The 22136-nt window shown below is 37.6% G+C and overlaps 1 protein-coding gene across 1 annotated transcript; it reads left to right on the top strand.

The window, feature by feature from the left end:
• Positions 1-5082: 5082 nt before the first annotated feature.
• LOC145675634 (sperm flagellar protein 2-like) lies at positions 5083-21508 on the top strand. The gene is made up of 2 exons (XM_081746182.1): positions 5083-5415; positions 15508-21508. The coding sequence occupies exon 2, from the start codon at positions 15661-15663 to the stop codon at positions 21502-21504; it is 5844 nt and encodes a 1947-aa protein (XP_081602308.1). The 5' UTR covers positions 5083-5415; positions 15508-15660; the 3' UTR covers positions 21505-21508.
• The last annotated feature ends 628 nt before the right edge of the window (positions 21509-22136 follow it).

Genomic DNA, 22136 nt, shown 5'->3' with positions numbered 1-22136 from the left:
GGTATTCCAATCCCCCAAAAGATCCGTCCCGCACAGCATGCAACCCCTGCATCCAACAATGCTCAAAACACGACCTTTATATGCATTAAGGCAAGAAGACACGCATATACATAAGAAAGAAACAGTTCAGTATGGCAAAATATATAAACTAAATGAACAACTTTGAAGACACCTCATTCGAAAAACAAAAGGTAAGAAAAAAATAACAAAAATGTCGGTGTTGTCAACTAAGAAATTATTTCTACATGAAAAAATAAAATATTTTCACGTGCGAAGCTATTCGTCAATTACTGTGTATAAAAATTGATTTATTAAAGCATCAACTCTCCAGTGACGATATGTCTTGATCGCTGAAAAACCAGAGGCCGTTTGACATACTACCGCATACCGCCTCACTTCGACCACTATATATATTTGGTCTAGGAATTAATTCGTGCGGTTGGTACGCACACATTGAAGCTGTAGTACAAACCCAAAATACATAAATACCTTAAGAAAAATATTGTCCATCGCTAGCCACCACTTTCGCCCATCTGTCAGGCAATGTACGGATTCCGTGGCGAAAGAAGTCCTCATCCTTGGAAGCGATCCAGTCAGAGACCCATGTTTCGATATCTTCTGAAGAAGTAAACCGCTGTCCAATCAAATCGTTGTTCATGCAATCGAACAAGTAGTAGTCCGAAGGAGCAACGTCTGGTGAATACGGCGGCTGGGGTAAAACTTCCCATCCGACATTTTCTAAATAGGTTTTGACCGGTTTTGCGACATGTGGGCGAGCGTTATCATGTTGAACAATAAGTTTATCATGTCTGTTCTCCCATTCTGGTCGTGTTCTGGCCAGAGCTTGCTTCAAACGCATTAATTGTCGTCGATAACGTTCTCCATTCATAGTTTCACCCGGTTGCAGCAGCTCATAGTACACCACACCTTTCATATCCCACCATATGCACAGCATAACATTTGCACAGTGAATATCTCGTTTTGGTTGTGATGGACCTGGTTCACCTGGTTTCACCCAGGCCTTTTTTCGTTTAGGGTTCTCGTAATGGATCCACTTCTCATCACCCGTAATAATTCGATGCAGAAACCCCTTTCTGCTCTGTCGTTGAAGCAGCAATTCGCAAATGGTTTTTCGTCTTTCAACGTCTCTGTCTTTCAATTCATGTGGAACCCAATGTGACATCTTTTGAATCATTCCCATGGCTTTCAAGCGTTTGGAGACTGTTGTTTGATCAACGCCTAATGCTGCTGCAAGTTGTTCCTGCGTCTGACACGAATCCTGCTCGAGCAATGCTGTCAATTCTTCGTCTTGAAATTTTTTTGGCTGTCCAGCTCGCTCTTGGTCTGCCAAGCCGAAATCACCACTTCTAAACCGTGCAAACCACTTCTGACACGTTCGCTCAGCTAGAGCATGGTCACCATACACTTCCACCAAAATAACGATGACTTTCAGTCGCACTTTTCTGCATGTTAAAGTAATGCAGCAGGACACCCCGCAAAAACACTTTATCAGGCACAAATTGCGCCATGTTCACTTAACTACAAACTGGTGTTGTTGACGCTTTAATCCACTGCCCTATACTACGAACGATACGCGATGACAGGGGTTTGCAACACATGTGTGGATACACGGAACTGTGGGACGCTCCGTTCGTTGCGCCATCTCTTGTCCACCCGCACGAATTAATTCCTAGACCAAATATAATGAGAACACCTGAAGTTGGAATCAAATCAGATGCCTGGGGTGGCAACGATCAGAAGGAAACGGAGTACGGACTGGTGATGGTGGTGGTAAGGCAATTCCGTACTACGTGAGAACCAGTGGAACGGCAGCATGCAGTGGCTCGTTAATTGTGTAAATTTTGCGATACCTGCATATTCCAGAGGAGGCAAATTACAGGTGCTACGTTATGCAGTGCGAGCATGAAGAAAGTGGCAAATGTAGTAGATATGTCGCAATAGACAGTGTTCAAGGTAGTGACGGCTTACAAAAAATAAATTCGCAAAAAGTAACAATGGTCGGAAGAAGAAGTAGTGCTAAGTCACTCAGATTGCGTTGAAAGGGACCGAGGAATTCAGCACCTCCCACAGGTCACGGTAGATTCCATGATATGGACATGCAGGGTCGGGTGAAAACACTGATAAAGAACTATAACGGGGTCTAGCACCACACCAATGGTACTACGAATATGAAACATGAACCGGTGTCTGGAAACCTGTGGTATTGTCGGATGAATTATCGATCCCCTTATTTCGAACTATGGGTCTGTGGCGGTCGCCCAAGAAGCTTATGATCCATACATAGTTCCTCCGTCCAACCATGGAACATGCGGTTCTGTGATGCTACAGATCGCAATATCTTGGTTTTCAGTGGGTGCTGTTCTGACGCTTACCTGTCACAATTTTAGGGAAGGCGCTTACCTGTGCATCCCATGGTCCACATGTTGTTTCCGAGCAATGACGTTATATCCAGGATAATAACACGCTCATTCAACAATTAAAGTTGTTGGCGTCGTGGTTTGAGGAACATCGGGATAAAGTTGAACGACTGTAGCCCGCCCAATTCCCGCACATGAATATAAATGAACATGTGTGGTCCGTTTTGGAGGCACGAATCCGCCGCAAATGTCTGCTTCAATCGCCTCTCACGGAATTGAGTGATGCACTAGCCACGGAATGCATCCACTTGCTACCGTTCACGACCTGTGTGGCTCCATTTCCCGTCGCATCATGGCTAGTCTGAGGGCGGAAGTTGGTCCAAAGATATTTTTAATCTGGTGAGTTTCACGTCTTGTAGGTGTTTCCATTAATTTGATAATTATCTGTACATTAATGTTCTTGCTTGTATAACTCCCAATAAAAGCGCTCTTTACGTTGACCACACAAGGATTGTGCTTGAAATGTCTAACAATCTTGCCTTGAAGAAATAATATTCGACAATTTGACAACTAAACCTACGGAACGGAATTAACTAAACGTAAATATAGCGAAAACAAGAATAATGAGTTTTAATACAGCAAAACGGATTTCTGCATATATTCATCGATCAGTAACTCATACAGTTATTTGATACTTTTTTAAAAAAAAAATTAGGGATTGAGAGTACGTTAAAACAACCTGCGATGAATATGTCATTGATTTGTTGATGAAACTCAGCAGAAAAGTTTACCTTATTCGCAAACTCAGTAAGATCCTAACATTGGAGACATTAAATGTACAGTCTGAAAAAAAAAAAAAAAAAAAAAAAAAAAAAAAAAAAAAAAAAAAAACTGCAACATGAGCATGTAAGTTTATTGTAAAACGACGAAGTCTTGCTCCAAAATAAAATGTGCAGGGCAGAACGCCGAGGTTTCTCGTGGAGTGATTCGTGCCACTTATACGTTATGTTAATTCCTTGCACTGTTCGGCGTAATTTCACAATGAACTAACATGCTCATGTTGCAGTTATTTGAGAACAAGATCCTGATATAAATATTCGAACCCAAGAGAAATGGGAATGGCTGAAACTTCATAACAAAGAACCACGTAATTTATACCGTTTACTGAACATTAGGGTCTTCAAGTCTGGGAGGCTCAGGTAGACAGGTCATGTAGCCAGTATGGAAGAAAGTAGGAACGCTTTCAATTTTTTGACTGGAAATTCAATCGGAAAACGACCACTAGGAAGACCTAAGCGCAGATGGAAGGACAATATTAAAATGGATCTCACAAAAATAGAAATACAAAGTACGAACTGGATCCAGTTGACTAAAGATATAAGTCAATGAAGAGCTTTTGTAAACGCGGCATTATACCTCGGGGTTCCATAGCCCACAGAATTAGTTAATGCGCTTTAAGTAAATATGTTTAAAAATTCAAAATTGAAATATTGCAGCACCATTTGCTTGTATATGTTCAATTACAAACATACCCTAAATCTTTTTTTCTGAAAAATAAAGCAGTAAAACAATGTTTTGAACATCTTTCCCATTTTCGCCAGGACTTAACTACAGAATGGAAAAAAATGCACAAAAATATGGTTTTAGTGTAGCCTTTACTATATATTGTAATGTCCCACGTGGTGTTGTGTATAAACAATTCTACACGCCAGTGTTTACAAGAGGTTTTGCACCACATGGTTTTGCAAGAGGATTCTACACACCAGATGGACCCACTATCACCTGCAGACGACGGACTTCTGGCTTCTCCCATGGAGCAGACTATGACATCGGAGCAGCAGCGTCACCGCCACCCGAGGACCTGTATACATTTGGTGGACGACAGCAACTAGGTACCAGTTTTCTGGTGTCCCTCCTACTGTTTGCCACGGAACATTAGGAGTAATCTATCCCAAAGCCTCTAGTCTGCTACGGGACTACGCCTATCTCCTAAGGCTCTGTCTGGGAATCCTAACCTCAGCCACTTAGCCTGCTACGGGGCTCTGTAGAGATCCTGTCTGCGACCTTACTTACCTGTAAGTAACCTTGCATACTTGGAGAGATTATTTGTATAGTATTTTGTAAAAAACTTTTTATAGTGGAATTTTTATAATAAAAGTCGGTAGTTGGAGTCGATTCCGGACGCTCTTTTTATTAACGTTTTTCCTATAACCTATATGAGACAAAGTTTTACAATATATATATATATAGTTGTGATATACACACATAGGTAGAACGGAAAGAGACATTGGAACTGGAATTAAAAAAAAAAAAAAAAAAAGTGTTACAGACTTTAAGGACAAGAATGCGTTTTCAGAACTATCAAAATACCTGAGTGTATCTAAGTATAATCTACTCAATTTCGACATATTGAAATTATTCTTTTTCTCTATTACAAGAGACAAAACATGAATTAAATAGCGGTTCAATAAGAAACCCAAGGAATAAGTTTGTATGAATAACCAAACAGTAAAGTTTGTGATATATATTAGGACACTAATAGGCTACTCTCATCGGTAAAAGTGGATCTGAAAAGTTAAGGGGACGGCAGGTAGCGGCATGACGTCACACCGTTCTCCCTATCTATCTTTGCCCATTGTTATTTTTTAGGAACTGTAGGGACGCCTTTTTTTTTTTTTTTTTTTGAAGATGGAAAGATGGAGTGACGGCGTCTTCCGCGTTCTCCCTCAGTGTTACCCTGAATACTTCACGACCACCATTCAGGTAGCAATATTTGTTCTTTTATATTGAAAAACAGTTGTTTACATTGTAGCAGAAGGAAGAGCGATAAATATTTTAAGAAACGAAAGTCAAAGAAAATGTGAATGGCAATCAAAAATGTCGCTTGAAATACAGTATGTTATCTTAAAAGTGAACCCGACGTTAAAGATGAAAGAATGAATTGAAGTGCTTAAACTTAAAAAGGACACAAGCTCCTCCTTAATAGTGAAGTTAACAGCAAAGTGATGTTTTTAAATTATTTTGACAATTTGAAGAAGTAAGTATTAATACTTTGTCACGAAAGTAAAATGAAAACTCACATATCAGATTGATATAATCGTATTTGACCTCCTTTTACTTTTGAGAAATATTTTTATTACTTGTTCTATTTGGATAGAAATATAAGCAATTAGGTTATGTTTACAAATATTAACAAAACTGTAGCTAATTAGTACAAGATCATGCATACATTTTAATTAGGCCTATGTTTAGCAGAAGGGATCCAGCATTTTTTTCTAAAAAATGTTACAATGTCGGTAATTTCTATTTAGATTAGGTTCGTTTATCTTAGGTTAGGTTAGTTTATGTTAGTGTAGTGGTCCAACATAAATTTCAAATATATATATAAAATTTCGCGTATTTCTACTAATATTAGGTTAGTTTAGATTAGTTCATGTTAGCTTAGGTTAGGTTAGTTAGATTTGGTTATGTTAGGTCTAAGTACTTGCATCATCCATTTCTCCTGTAAATTTTGTATTCTTTACATGCTTCTGGATTTCTGGATCCCTTCTGATAAACATAACCCCTAAATATCGGGGTTCAGAATTTTTTCCTAAAAATTCACCTATATATAATTATAGCCTCATTTCGGTTAGGTTAGGTTAAAATACGTTCTACATACCTTCATGGTTTGTATAGATCGACCTTCCAAAAGGTGCGCATTATATTTTCTTGTTTCACTGTTGTTTCTCCATTGCACATACTATATTTCTATTCTATTTACTTTACATATTACTCACACATTAATTACGTTTCACTACTAGCAACTCATTTCTCTTGTAAAATTTCTGTTTAACAAATTGAAGTGGAAGGATTTAGATTTAGAGGAATTGTGATTTACAAATTCTAAAATTTATGCTCTAGGTGACTGAGTTAAGGGAATATTCGACGCATGGTATTAAATAATTAGTTTAAATAATTCTGTCGAAACTGTGCAGGACAAATTTAAGACCACGCATTTACCGGTACGTTTGATTATTTTTTTTTAAAACCATAATGTTACAATGCAAGCTCGAGGTTGCCAATATAGTGGATTTTCTTCACAAAGTTGGTGGTTTCTGTTTTGAAATGAAGGGAAATTGTTAAAGTCTGATAATTGTGTTCAGTACGCTAAAGGGAACGAATGATAAACGCAAGTAAATCCGAGCCATGTAGTTTTGTTATGGACCAGAGTGTGTGTGTGAGTTTTCTCAGAGTTCCTCCACATTCTCATTCCACCAACTGATCATTATTCACTTTTATAGATCTCTCTCTCTCTCTCAACCTAAAGTTCATAATTATAGGGTGTAAAACTAAATTATTTTCATATACAATATAAAAAGAATATATTATTACAGAGATTCTCAACCTGGAGAGCGCGAAGATTAGCGTAAGAGAGAAATATAATTAGAATATAATACCGGAAATATTTTTAAATATTTTGAATTATGTTCTAATAGGCATATTTTTACTTTTATACGTACTGTTAAGAACACCAAACAATAGGTCTACTAAACATTTTCAACAAGTGCAGAGTTGTTTAAAAATCAATTTAAATGAAACAGGTACGATATAAAACTAATAAAAATTGCATATTGAAGTACCAGAAAAATACAAATGCAACAAAACTTGCATATTGAAATACAATTAAAATAGAAAGCTAATGAGATACCTGAGCATGGTGTGATTTCATTAGTGCCGCAATGTCCGGTTCAATCTTAGTGATGCACATTATCAAGTCATTTAAAATAGCTACTCAGTAACTTTTTAAACAACTGTCCAATTTTTTTAAAACTAAAATTATAAATTAGGCCTACATCATTTTATATCGTATGACCCAAAATTAAGGAAGTTATGAAGTTTTAAAATTTTCAAAGGCCCCCTAAAATTTTTGAAACAGTATGACGGATCGGATTCGATAATTGCAATATGAATGAACTGACCAAATTTGGTTTTTAATTCATTCGCTTTTAGGGAAGTTACTGTATTCACTATATACAAGAAATGGGTTTCTACTATTATAGAAATAAATGGATATCGTAAGATCTCCGCACTAGGTATATTAAAAATCCCACACAAGCTAAAATGGGACTCGTGATAGGAATTAGGTTGAGAAACACTGCATTAGGAAATATCATTTTTGTAGTTTCTTATATTTAAGAACTTTTTTTCTTCGCTTTTCATTACAGTAGCAATCAGAGGTAACATGTTAAATAATTTGTTTCCCGTATAGGCCTATGTGACATCTTTTGATACAGGCTGCTTCTGAACAATATTAAAGTCATTTCTTTTACACGTATGATAATTATGTATACCTTATTTAATAATTTTAAGACTCCATCTTTGTATATACAATAACATTAAATAAATTTAACTTTGTAGGAGTAAAATACGAAGTTATTTAAAGAACTGTCGAACTATTCTACTTTTTCGACATTTTAGTTTAGTTTAGTTTAAACACAAGATTAGTTCTGCTACTATTACCCCAAAATATAATAACACCTTTAATATCACATAGTAGATTGCAAAATATATGGTTTTCGCTAATTAACCTAAATTATAAATTTAATTAATATCTTTAATTATGTTTAGTTAATAACCGAATGTGTCAACAAATAAAAGGACTTATTTGTTATTGGCGTGATTGTGATTGTGGAAGGTTTAAATATATATCTAGTGTTTGAATTCTGGTGGGAAATTTTCATGAGTCTGGCAATATTGAGTACACACTGCTTATAGATAAACTGTAGAGGAGATTGAAAAAGTATTGTGTACAAGTTCGATTTAAAATACAATTTATTTTCGATGATAATGCAGAATTTATTAGCTTTGTTTATTTTGGTGTTCTTCAAATAAGACGATTCTTTCTAATTGTTCATGTTACTCCCATGGTATCTTCATAGCCATTCTTTCTTAGTATCCGTTTCTCTAGATAGGCCTATATCTTCTTTGCACCGAAAGTTACGTTCATTTCATTACAAGAAAAACATACGTTCTGCACACACTGCGTAATAGCTTGCCCTGCTCTTACGTACAGATGACTTTTTCTGTATTGTGTATTGACACGAACAAGGGAACGAAACATATGCTGATGTCTTCTACAACGACAGATTCAAGTATATTGCAAGATTTTCTGTAGAAGTTCTATCCCTCACACATATAAAATTGTTCTGTACACGCATTTCTTTCATTTACGGTTAATGAGTTTTGCCTGTAAAACTTTCAAAATTAATGCTTAACTAATCTTGTTGGCATAAGTATAAATAGCTTTTTTTTTTTTTTTTTTTCTAAATATAAGTGATATAGCTTAAATATAAATCTACTATATAAAATATCGGTGGTATAACTGAAAGACATGAAACCTGTTATCTTCGTCCAATTTCTGTGAACCTACAATCTTTCTTCGTTAAGATATGTATTGGTAATCCAGGGATGCAAATAAGCAAGAAAATTTAACTAGCCAAAGATGAAAGCAGCCCACATCCCACAATAGAAATAATTTACTTAATTAACAAAAAATTGGCTACTTACCAATGAAAAAAGCCGCGTTTTCTTTGATTCAGTTCATTCCTTTTTTTCCCCCTGCTCTGCTCATTTTTGGATTCATTTTGTACGTTACCTTTATTTGGTGGTATGTATTCCTTGTTTTATTCCTTTTATCTCCTTTCCATTTTAATCGTTTTCACCTTGCCACTGAGGAAGGAACCAGCTGTGAGTTCCTAAACGTCAGAAAAGTGTTTAAACTTTCCAAGGGAGGATTCATTGGTAAGTAGCCAATGTTTTGTTAATTTAGATTATCCCCCCATGCGCCCATGTAATTATAATAATTTACTTACCTTTGAAATAAATAATAGTGATATTAAGAACTCGCCTGCACCGATGAACCACTCGCCCCGGGCGAGTGGTTATTTGCAACCCTGTAGTAATCTGTATGGTAATATGCTCATACTCTGGAGTCTACTTTTGTGCTCCTAATATTAAATTCATTACCGGTACTGTCTTTTAGCCATCTGAAGTGCCTGTATCAGCATTGATATATACATTTTTTATCAGTTTAATGAAAACACCTCAAAAAGTGCAACCTAGCAGATTAGAATACCGTTGGACTACCTTTCACTCTGAGATCAGCTCTGATGCGAGATGGAATGGAGTCACAGGTCGCGGATGGTAGCGAGTGGAATATTATAGGGCTACCATTTCTCATGCATAACATCACTCAGTTCCGTGAAAGAATTAAGGCGGAAGTCTGCACCGAATTCATATCTCCAAAACGAGCAATAGATATTCAATTGTGTTCAAGTCCGACGATTGGAAGAGCCAGAGGAGGTGCTTACTTTATCTCGATATTCCTGAAACATGTTCGAACACCTCCAGCTGTGTGCATTCATGTCCAAAATGATTGTCACATATCTATAATTGTCTTCTTGTAAGAATATAATTTGATAATGATTTTGCAGGGTACTTTTAATACTGATACTATGTGTATAATCAGGAAATGTAGATTTGGGGTAAATTTCATAGGAAAAGAATGATAAATACGAAAATTAGAATGTGTAAAACAAAATGTTGTTAAATGGATAAGGAAGTTTTATTTTCGTTTTATTTTTCTTATTTACTTTTCTTTTGACATGAAATTTGCCACATACATGTCTTTGCCGATTATACACATACTAACATTATAAGAAATACCGGGCGAATTCGTTATCAAATTATATTCCTACAACAACATATTTATATACATGCGATAATAATTTTTGACATGAGTGTATATGCGCATATTATCATCCTGAATATGGTGTCATTGCCGCGAATAACATTTGAACCATAGGAAGCACCTGATTCTCTAAAATGACAACATAATCACGATCAGTGACGTAAACGATAAGTGTCAGCAAAGAATCCACTGATAAGTAGGATATTGCAATCGACTGCCATGTTTCACGGTTAAGTAGAAACACTAGACCATACGCTTTTTGGGCATTCACCACACATAAACACGGCCCGCAGTTTGAAGTATGGTGAATGGTGAATCATCTGACCATATCAGACGTTTCCAGTAATCATTGTTCTTCATATTTCATGTTCGCGGCACCATTGACGTGATAAAGCGCTCTAAGCTTTATCAGCGGTTTCGCCCGTGTAACCCGAGTTTGTATGTCATATCAAGTGGCTCGCGGCGAAGTATAATGCGACACAGGCTGTGAGAGGTGCTGTTTGTGTCTGTTTTGATGTTCGGTGGGACGAGTTACTGGGAGTATTCTTTTGACTACTATTCCTCTTCGCCACTTGTTTTACTCTGAGTTTTGTAGGTCGCCATTATCTTCGGATACTGTCTCTCACGACGCAGCCAACAGACTCGCCACTTCCGTCACGCTCGCATCACGTAACTGAGCGCCAACGGTTTGTCTCCTTTGGAAATCAGATGTTCCGCCCATGTTACACCAGCACATTCTGCTCAGTTCACTGCACACTGCCGTTCTACTTTTCCTTATTTAGTACAGAGTTTGTCTTAATACAGCACCACCAACGACCCGACACGTGTCACCGCCCGACCTTTGCCAGACTGACGTTTTTCCAACTCCAGATGTTTATTATTGTGATAAACTTCTGTATATATAAACCTCTGTATATATATACAGAGGGTTGATTAATTCGTGTGTCAATTTCATTTGTTCACTGTGCAAAAGTGGTATGAGGTAAACCCGTGCAATTTGGTGTAAAGTTAGACAAAGGATATAAGTTTTGTTTGGCCGTAGAAGCATGTCACTCGTACTAAAGATTGAAGAGATATAAGGTCAAAGGTCAAATTTCGATTTTTTTTCTTATGGGACTACAATGGAAAATTCTGAAAAAGTTTGAAAATCGTAAATCGAAGTGATAACAAAGAAAAAGCTGTATGGTATGATTCTATGTCGCAAGCCGACCAAATATACGTCAATCAAGTGTCATGGTCAGAGGTCACTGTCAGACCAAAGTCACAGGTCACCTTGAGGACCAATTTGACATGATGAGGTACGGTCATTGCGTTGTCTTCAGTGTATTCAAATGGGTTCTCAAGATGACCTGTGACCTTGATCTGACCGTGACCTCTGACCTTGACACTTGATTGACGTATATTTGGTCGGCTTGCGACATAGAATCATACCATACAGCTTTTTCTTTGTTAGCACTTCGATTTACGTTTTTTCAGGCTCTTTCAGAATTTACCATTGCAATCCCATAAGCAAAAGATCGAAATTTGACCTTTGACCCTATATCTCTTCAATCTTTAGTACAAGTGACATGCTTCTATGGCGAAACAAAACTTATGTCCTTCGTCTAAAGTTACACCAAATGCACGACTTTACCTCATACCACTTTTGCACAACGAACAAATGAAATTGACACACGAATTAATCAACCCTCTGTATATATATATATATATATATATATATATATATATATATATATATATATATATATATATATATATATATATATATATATATATATATATGAACTCTAAAACATATGTTTAATTATTTTAAATGAACAGTCGAAATACCAAAGTTTATGTCAGTAGCTTTAGGGGATTTCGAGATAGAGTATGGACATGTTGTAGTAATTGCTTCCCTCATTTCCCCCCTTCTGCATTGAATTTCTTAAAAGAAAGAAAAAAAAAAAAAAACTTCTGTAGTGGTACGTCACAAATTAAGTTCACTGTCCAAATTTAAACTTTCTAGCGTAAGCAATTTGGCTTATACGTTGAACAGCCAGTCAGTCCTTACTTTTTTTTTTTTTTTTTTATGTAGAGAGATATTCTTGATAACTCAATTATTAATAGAACTAATAAGCACTTTCTTTCATTAACACTAAGATAATATTACGGGGATTTTAATCAATGCAGTGAAACCTTTCTTAACGGACCCCTTCATAATACGAATATTTTTGCCCGGTTAAAATATACGATTATATGTTATTATGGGCAGGAACTCTCCGTTTTATGAACAGTAGGACCAGTGGCGTAGCAGCTGCCCCCGCAACCCCCGCAATGCGGGGGGGCCCCGACGTATAGGGGGCCCCGAAATCTTGCGATGAATAAAGAGTTAAAGAAGTAGAACTTCAATCTTACTTCTATCGACTTTACAACTAGGGCCCCTTTTCTATACTTTGCGGGGGGGGGGGGGGGGCGAAAAAGTGTGCTACGCCACTGGACACACACTATTTTCTTTCACCCCCAAAGTTTCAGTAACCTCTTCATAATGAACAAGAATGATTCTCAGTTTGCGCGTATTTAGCATACAAAATACTTTCTGCAACTTGAAAATTAATCTTCAATTGATTTCTTCAACTGATCTGACAAGTATAAAGGAACTTTGATTAGAAACTAGTGTCCGCACGATTAGATGACAGACAACTACTGCGAACATTATTGCAAGAAATTCTTAGTGTCGGGATTACTTTTAGTCAGGCAATTAAGGGACTTTTATATAGAGAGACTGACTTGTACTTGAAACGAAATTATCACATAAGCGTTACATGTTAAAATACATGCCCATACAAACAATTTCCCAGCAGTACTTTTGTTTCTTTGCACAGGAAGATTTTCCGCTCACATTCCCAATAATTCCAAGCCTGAGTACAGTATTTCGGTATTAGCCACAATTTACATTTATAACTCGTGTATTTTATGTATTCAGCATACACAAACTGCATCAGCTGTGATTAATCAAAACTTGTGTAACCTCTCATTTACGGACAAATAATGACGTGCAACCGGTGTCCGTTATTTAAAGATCACTGTACTATTTTTAAAATATAGGTATATTAGAAACCTAGTATGCTCAAAATATTAGAAAAAATGTGAAGTTGCTTTGGAACGGGGTACGAATAGGGTGGTCCGTAGAACATGTCCTGACTAACAAAACCGGTCCCCTGTTTAAAAAAGTTTGAAAAAAGCTGATCTGCGCTTAAAAGAAAGAAAAAGTTAGGTTCTTTATGAGTACTTTCGTTAAGTACTTCATCAGATACGAAGCGGATGAAGAAAAGAGAAGTCAACAGAATAGTGGCTATGAAACATTCAGGGGCGATAACTTTGCCCAGAGGAGTACTGAACAGAGAACGATTGATAAATTACCAAAAAATATTTCTTCCCAGTTCTTTTATACAGGGTGTTTCAAAATAACACCGACACCGTTTGGGAGGTGATTTCTGACACCATGATAAGACAAAAAGTATAGACCAACCTGGATGCACAAATGCTTCCTTTCGGAGATATAGGTTGCCGCAAACATGAAAAAATGAACTTTAAACGCCCATAGCTCCAAAACTATGGGACCCACTGTAATCGGGCCAAGACTTTACTTAGGAACTATTATTATGTGTGCCACCCAAAAATACATGTTTCAGAATCCTAAGGTATTTTCGTAACAATTTTTATAGGGGTAGTAGGTGAGTACTTCAAATTATATGCCCGTAGCCAAACTGCCTCTATAAAAATTGTTGCGTAAGTACCTTAGGATTCTCAAACATGTACATTTGGATAGGGTACATATTAGTTCTTAAGTGAAGTCTTGACCCAACTACGGTAGGTCCCATAGTATTGGAGCTATATATCTTTAAAGTTCATTTTTTCATGTTTTCGGCAGCCTATAACTTCGAAAGGAAGCATTTGTACACCCAGGTTGGTCTATACTTTTTGTCTTATCTTGGTGTGAGGAATCATCTCTCAAACGTTGTCAGTGTTGTTTTTGAAATACTCTGTACACACACTCGTTTCATTATTATCTTCCCTATCTGAAAATTTTTACTTTCAACATTGCAACATTACCAAAATGGCGCCCAGCGAGACAGAGGTAGACTGGCTTCATGAAAAAGATGGTCGCAAAGAATATTCGAAGGACGCCGTATCGATTGATGGAGAGGGAGGCTGGATTAATATGTCATTCGCATTTCTCGATGTTTCATTGTAAACATACATTATGTTTATATTGTTTATATTGTTTATGTTTATCATGTACCACATGATTTTTACTTAAAACAACTGAATAAATAAAAACTCTGTTTTAGTTTGATGTTTGATTTTATAAAAGACACTCAAGCACCTCGGCGCCTTCAAAAATTATTACTGACAAAAATTCATAAGATGTGCTAATTATTTTGTGTATTGTTCCGAAAATAACGAAAATATTTCAGGAAAATATATTCATTTCCTTTTCGTTATTAAATATATTCTGGGAAATTTTGTTTTGCGAGTCCAGGCCTGCATCTAGACGCTTCACAGTTTTTAACCCTTTAAAGACAGAAAGATTGTGGCATATCAATACAATCAATCGTTCTGTGGTATATAAACACAGCATCTGAACAGAGAGAACGGATGTGTGTTTTTTTTAGTGTAATTGATGTAGCTGTAAAATACATATGGAAAAATTTCGATATAAAGATGATACCTTGTATCCAAAGAATTAAAAATTCTTTGAAACGTTTTAGTCAATTATTTCTATCGGCTGCTAAACTGGAAATTTACAAGTAGGTTCCTGCCTTTCTCTGCAAACCCTTTTTTAAAAATAGTAAATGAAATCGTCAATTCTGTGGAAGAAAATACATCGAATCCGTACCCTGGGGTCCGGTCCCCAGAATTTCTATTTATTTATTTATTTATTTATTTGTGTGTGTGGCTGTGGATTGAAGGTTATGGCTGATCGATAATCAAATTATGACAGTTTGCCGAGTGTTTTTTTTTTTCTTTCTTAAATCTGACAAATGTATTATACGGGAATAATATCGTTGTTTACTGTTAGAAAATGCTAAGTCTAATAAAATAAAAAAATCACAGATTTTAGGCAGTGATCAATTTAACGACAATCATCTTGCTAATTATAAGAAAATCCTGACTTTTGTGGTAGAGGTGCATCAAAAGTAGTGAAGGATCCTTTTTTTTACTGTACTTAAAAACTATGATAAAGTTAAAATATTTATCAAGCTAAATGCTTTTCAATTTCACTTTAGCTTTTTCCCGCCTATAGCACAATCACTTCTTGACACAATCTAATTGAAATACAATTTTTAATTAGTAGTATTTTTAGTTACTTAAATCTGGTTGTAATTGTCTTTTTTCTCTTTGGTGTTTTAGGACGCTGGCAACAAGTATTTGTGAAAGATGGATGATGCAACGGAGGAGAGTTTGCATTTTTACAAATGATGTATATGAATATAACATTATATAAATCAGATAACGAAATCTTTAGCAACACTTATACCAGAGAAGTCTTGAAAGAACCAAAAAATGAGTGATCTACTAGACAATTGGTTAAATTCTGAAATGGGTCTTGGTGTCAACATGAGGCCTGAAATTTTCGGTTTGCAAATGAAAGATGGAACATTGGTTGCTAAGATTCTTCTATCGTATGGCATTATTTCCACGAAAGAGAGACACTCAATTGCTGCGAGCAGCAGGGCAAGCGTGTGCGCAACGAATTGGGGAAGGATTGCTGGGTGGTTGGATCGTGTGAAGATGAGTTGCGCTTCCGAGTTGATCGCGAACATAGCCCAGGGCGAAGGGTCCACTGGCCTTCGACTGCTGTATCTGCTGTTCCTGTGTCTGGAAGGGAAAGATGACGTCCAGTCTGCTGCTTTGGGTAAAACTTCAACGGGAAATTTGACAAAGGGGAGTCGATTCAAGGTGAGTGAAGTGTCCGTGTCTATAGAAAACATGAAAGAGGATGAGGTGGTCAGAGCACTGGAGGACAAAAGGCAAATGATAGACTGGTTTAAGGAGAAACAAAAAAGATTCGCTAATAGATGTGTGACATCTGTTGAAAAGTATTTCAAACTTGTAGATGAATACACGCCTTTGCGTGTAAGGAAGATATCGATGTCAGAGAGCAAGCAAGGCAAGAAAGATAGAAGAACCTCGTTTCGGAAACAAATTTCATCTTTCGAGAAACGAAACAAGTATAGTTTAGAGTCGGAGGATCTGCCATTGACAGAACTTCTGCGCCTACAACAAGAAGCTAAACAATTCTATAACTTCAATGTTTTGAATCAGGAAGAAATGCGGAAATGTGTAAAGGAAATTCAAAGAAAATCAAATGACATAGCTCGAAAGCGTAAGTTTAAACAGGAAATACATGTTAAGCTATTGTCTGACTTATGGGAGAAAGCATCTGATGAGCGAAATAAACTATTTCATTCCGCCGTGAGTAGAAAGGTGTTAAAGCAGTCACAATACGAGAAACAAGTAGCTAGAAAATTATCCAACATTAAATATGAGGAGAATATAATGAGGAGAAATGTCCAAATGAACCTTCAGATGTTGTCTCGAAAGGAAGAAGAAGACCTGGAATTTCTGCAACTTCAGAGGCAAGACAGCAGTAAAGTGGAGTTAGAAACTGCTAAGCTGAACGAGCGACGGGAGAAGGAATTACATTTAAGATTAGACGGAAGAAGAAGACAACTGAAGAAGCAGCATGCGTTTGATCTATGCTTATCCATTCTGTCTGATATTCTAGAAATGTCGATGGAAGCAGTGGTAATAAGATGTGTAAATGATCAAATCGTGCCGTACAAATTTTGGGATGAATGGAGAGCTCTGTTTCTAAAGTCCCAACCCATAACAGGAAGGATGGACATAATTAATCTTTTAGAGGCGTTCGATGAACAATTGTCCAGTAAGTCTGAACCAATGCTTCTAGAAGAAATGGAACGTCAATATGTTTTGAATGAACATGACGTAGACTTGTACCTTGATCTTCTTCCACTTTGGAACATAGAATCAGTTCCCCACGCAAAAGAGAATTTTGTGTTAGGCCACATAGTTTTTCACCTATTTGATCTGGTATATCCAGCCCTTCCACCTGACAATCCGCCACTGTTTCCTGATTTTAGTTTGTGCGCCTTCGTAGTGGGCTTACATGACACAGAAGCCATCCAAATGCTACAGCAGCTTTTAGATTCTCAATCTATCCACTTGATAATACTGGAAAACATTATTCCTATTTTTATTGAAGCTTACAGAAGAGAAGTTATTCAGCCATTAGACGAAGATCTAGAAACATTTAACGATGAGTTATTTGCTACTGAAGTTCGCAAAGTGTCAATGAAAAGGAGTCTATGTGGGTTGAAGATAGCAGCAGAGAGGAAACGGACTGCAGAAAGTATAAAATCCAGAGCAAGTGTCAGAAGTAGAAGGAGATCAAGTCGCTCTAGAAGCTCAAGGAGTCAGAGTCGAACGTTTTCTGTTGTTCCGTTTCATGAGAAATGGACTCAAATTCCATCGGAAATATTGAAACCAAAAATTATAGAGTTGTCAACTGCGGCTAAATTAGGGAAAGAAGTACTTCAAACAATGTGCTATGGCGAGAAAATAAATGATCATGTAATTGCGAAATTAATTGTCGAATATCTTACGAAACTTAATGATGTCAAAGGATGGGTCTTATTGAATTACCCCAATTACCTGGATCAGGCAGCCATTCTCGAAGAAACTCTGACTGCAAAGCAGGCAGATTATCCGAAACGAAACGAAGTTCGTGATTTAATTATTGAAGATGCTCAGAGTAGAGCACTCGAATATCTAGAAGATAACTTTCTTTGCGAGTCTAAGGAATCTCCAGGAAACATTAAAGATTCGAGGCTTGTGAAAAACCCTTCACCTAAAGAGCCACTCCCAGAGCCCAAGACCTATTTTACAAGATTCGTAGATGTTAAGAAAACCCTACCAAATGCTGATAGAGTTTCACAAACGAACGAAGCTGTGAGACTTTCACCGATGGAGATTTTCTACATCGAGCAAGGCATCTATTTACCATTTATTCTCAATAATGTTGATCTTTCGACGATTAAGTTTCTTGCGAAAGTGATACTGTTTGGAATGCCTGATGATGTTAAATTGAAATACCTGGCGATCGATCCAGGCGTACAATTGATCATCCGCTTTAGGGAAGAGATGCGAGGAAAACGTGAAACAGCAGAGGAATTAGAAGAAATTCAAACGTCATCGGGAAATGAACTAAAGAAAACAGTAGATTTACATGTTGAAACTCCAGAAGATGGAACACAGAATTATGAGTTTAAAGATGATCCATTACCAGAAGATACACCTCCTATATTTCTCGGAATCTGGAGCAATATTGAAGACATGTATATCAAGGAACTGAAAAGAACTTTCATGTCACAAAGAATATTTAACAGATCAGTAATTTTTTATGCACATAACATGAAAACGCATTTCTTGGAATATATTTCGCGTCCTGATACCAAGCACTTTGTGGTTGATGAGTTCCAGAGGCTATTCAATGAGACAACGAAAGATATACGCGAAGATATAGAAGGGAAGATTGAGTTATATATGCGTGTCAAAGAATTCAGCGATCGAGCATTCGAAATCTGCCTCCAGAGAAAGGAAGAAGCTGAGCAACAGAGGCGCTGGATAATTACTGAAGGGTGGGCAGCAAATGAAATGATCATGTACACAAACATTTATGCTTATTTAGTGCAAGTTGAGCTGAATCGTTCAACGGAGACTTTGCAGATGTTGTATGACTATTTCTTCAGTATGTTAGGGAACCTTCCAGTGGAGGAGCGAATGCGCCGAGTGAGCGTTCCAGAGATAGAGTTAGTCGACGACAGCAACGAAGGAGCCAAAGGTAGGACTTCAACAAGGACTGCTCCTACCTTTCTTCTGGACAAGGGTCTCGAAGTGACACAGATAAGAGAGGCGATTGCTGACTTGTTTATCAATCTAAACAAATCAAACACTCCTTGTCACAGTGCTATACAGGAGATAACGAATTATGCAATGAAAGAAATTGGCAGAATTAAAGACACGTACGCTGAAATAACCAAAAAGTATGACACAGCTAAAGGAGCAGATGCTGGTAAGAAACCTGGTGTAGAGGCGGATATTCTTCTTTCACCTGGAAAGCAGTGGACTATGGCCGTAGAGTACGAGATAGCCCGAGTGCTTCATAGATTGCAACTAATACAAACACGAGCGCTAACAGACTTGTCAGAAGTTCAAGAAAAATTTCACAATCTATTTTCTTCAATGGTAGAGGTCAATGAAGAAAGGTACCAAAAAGAATTAAGCTGCGTCATAACTCTTTGTGATGTCCTCTGTTGGGCAATCGAGGAGGAGCGACCTACTCAGCCCCGATTGTTATTGGAGGGCGACAATTTCTTCATCTGCAACCAAGTGCTTACCTTCCCTCATCCGGAGCCGCCACCCCCACCGCCAGTACAGGAAAGAAATCTTGACAACGAATTTCGAGTGATTCAAGTTGAGAAGATGTATGACATTTTCTCGCGGCTAGCCTCACATGGTTTTATGCCACAACAGGTATTTACTTACGCACTAGCAGATGCTATAGCAAGTTCTGATGAGGAAGAGGGTCAGCTGGTACCCAAATCATGGAAAGATTTAACATCTGTAGATGTATCTTTCATTGTAGATACCACTTTTGGCTTTGCAGAGTACGTGGCGTGGACTGATTTCCTGATTTATGCTTTGAATTTGAAATATCCAACGCAGAAGGAACTTCTGATTACTTTGCAACAGTTCGAGATCTTGGATGAGGACGCGGAAGGGGCTGTGGATTATTCGGCATACAATCAAGTGAAGCTTTGGTTTGAATATGATATTTCCGTCGATGACCCACAACTTTCTCTTCGTTTGTCCATGGCTAAGGAGATTTTATTCCAGATATTCTTGTCAAAGTTTCGCAAAATTAGTTACAGAAATTTACTGTTAAGCTTCTGCAAGAGTAGGAACCCAAAATGGGGACTTGCGAAAGCTTTTTCGTTATTAACAGGTAAATATGTGATTGTAGGCGAACGACCTGAGATACGGGATCTGTTGTGGCTAGAAGAAATAGGAGCGCAACCATATGTCCATCCAGAAGAGGTACCTGAGGAAGAATCAAAGGTGATTTTATTTGAAAATTCATTGATATCACCCGGAGGATCTGTTAGTAGTAGGATAAGCTTGAAACATGACAAAGGTGTTCAGACAGGGAGTTATAGCAAGAGTGAGTCGACGCCAGAAAGAGTTTCGTTTGTCGATGTACCAAAAGAGTCCGAAAGCCGCTTAACTGAGCCGTTCATCCCTAGTTTTACGCTTTTAAGCGGGTCTTTAGTAGAGGAAATTAGCCCCATAGAATCTACTTTAAGTCACGGTCGAGAGTCAGGAGAACCACTCGCTACAACAAACGGAAATGCAGATGCGGAGGAGACGTCTGGATACATTTACAGTTCGAGTGCTGGATATCCACAGATTGTACGCCTTACTGACGAAAGCAGAAGGGATTCCAGTGTACGTTCATCCTTGAAGAAGGACACAGAGGACAAGCGCAGGAAGTCTTCTGGAGGAAAGAAATCAAGAAAAAGGAAGGGCTCACTTCATTTTTGCACTTGTGAAGAGTTACCTCATGAGTCAGAGGAGAGTAAACCCAAAAAGTACCGTAGACCCACTCAATGGCCGAAAAAGCATGAAGCGGAGTTCGATGACGAAGAAGACACCGAAAGTAGCTCTGAACAGGTTCCTCAACTTGCAAAGGCAACGCATGTGTCAAATTTATTGTCAGACGTTGAGGAGGAAGCGGAGACGTTAAAAGAAGGGAAGAAAGAAGAGTTGCCTCACGAGTCAGAGGAGAGTAAACACAAAAAGTATCGTAGACACGCTCCATGGCCGAAAAAACATGAAGTGGAGTTCGACGAAGAAGAAGACAGCGAAAGTAGCTCTGAACAGGTTCCTCAACTTGCAAAGCCAACACATGCGTCAGATTTATTGTCAGACATTTTGGAGGAAGCGGAGACGTTAGAAGAAGGGAAGGAAGAAGGTGAAGAGGAAGGGGAGGAGGAATCATCCGAGTTAGAATCTGAATTCTTTACTGAGTCGAATGTATCTATGCAGGAGGTGGAATGGCTACTGATTACATGTTTTCCTTGGCTCAATACCGATATGCTTCACAAAGATGTCCAAAATATGTTTGCTGATCTATGTGGGGACACAGAAGATTTAGTTTCAGCGACAGCTGTTATTCAACATTCTTATACCAAATGCCTGTTGGAAACTGTTAACAAATTTAAAATAATTGACTTTAACTCAGTGCTTGAGAAAATAAAAAGTTGATAAACTAGAATAATTATATAGAATTATAATTTTGTTGCACTCCCAGAAATAACCAGTAATCCGACTTTCATCAGTGGTCTAAGGGACTTAGCCTTTACATTTCCGAACCAATATCGTTTTCACCTCCATTTTATTTTCAGTTTAATCTTTTTGCTTACATTTAAATATTCTACTTCTCTTTAGCAAAAGCATACTTTCTTATTCTTCTGTATATTAATAGCACCTAATTCTCCAAGCCTTTGGCTCGTTTGCAAATTATCTGCACACTAGCGACATATCTTAGCGCCAAGTAGTAGGCAGGACTACTAGCGACAATTCTTAGCCTGACAGTGAACTATTGTTAATTTGCGTGACTGAGAGAGTGATACGTCTTTAAGGATTAATAATACCTAAATATTTTCTTTAGGGTCTAAACAAATGGTAGTCGGAAGGGGCTAAATCAGGGCTATATGGAGGATGGTCAAGAATTTCCCGGTTGAACCTTACGATGTATATACATTGGGTTGAATGTGGTCGTGCGTTATCATCCAGTAACAACACACCCCCCTCGTTAAGTGCTCTATTTCGTTTCCAGTGACGTAACTAGGAAGCAAACAGGGCTTGTGGCCTCGGGCGCCGGATTGGGAGGCGCA

This window comes from Thermobia domestica, chromosome 18, assembly GCF_964235325.1.
Source record: "Thermobia domestica chromosome 18, izTheDome1.hap1.1, whole genome shotgun sequence".
NCBI classification, from domain to species: Eukaryota; Metazoa; Arthropoda; class Insecta; order Zygentoma; family Lepismatidae; genus Thermobia; species Thermobia domestica.
The sequence above is the reverse complement of the archived record's forward strand: the minus strand, read 5'-3'. Positions and strand labels throughout refer to the sequence as shown.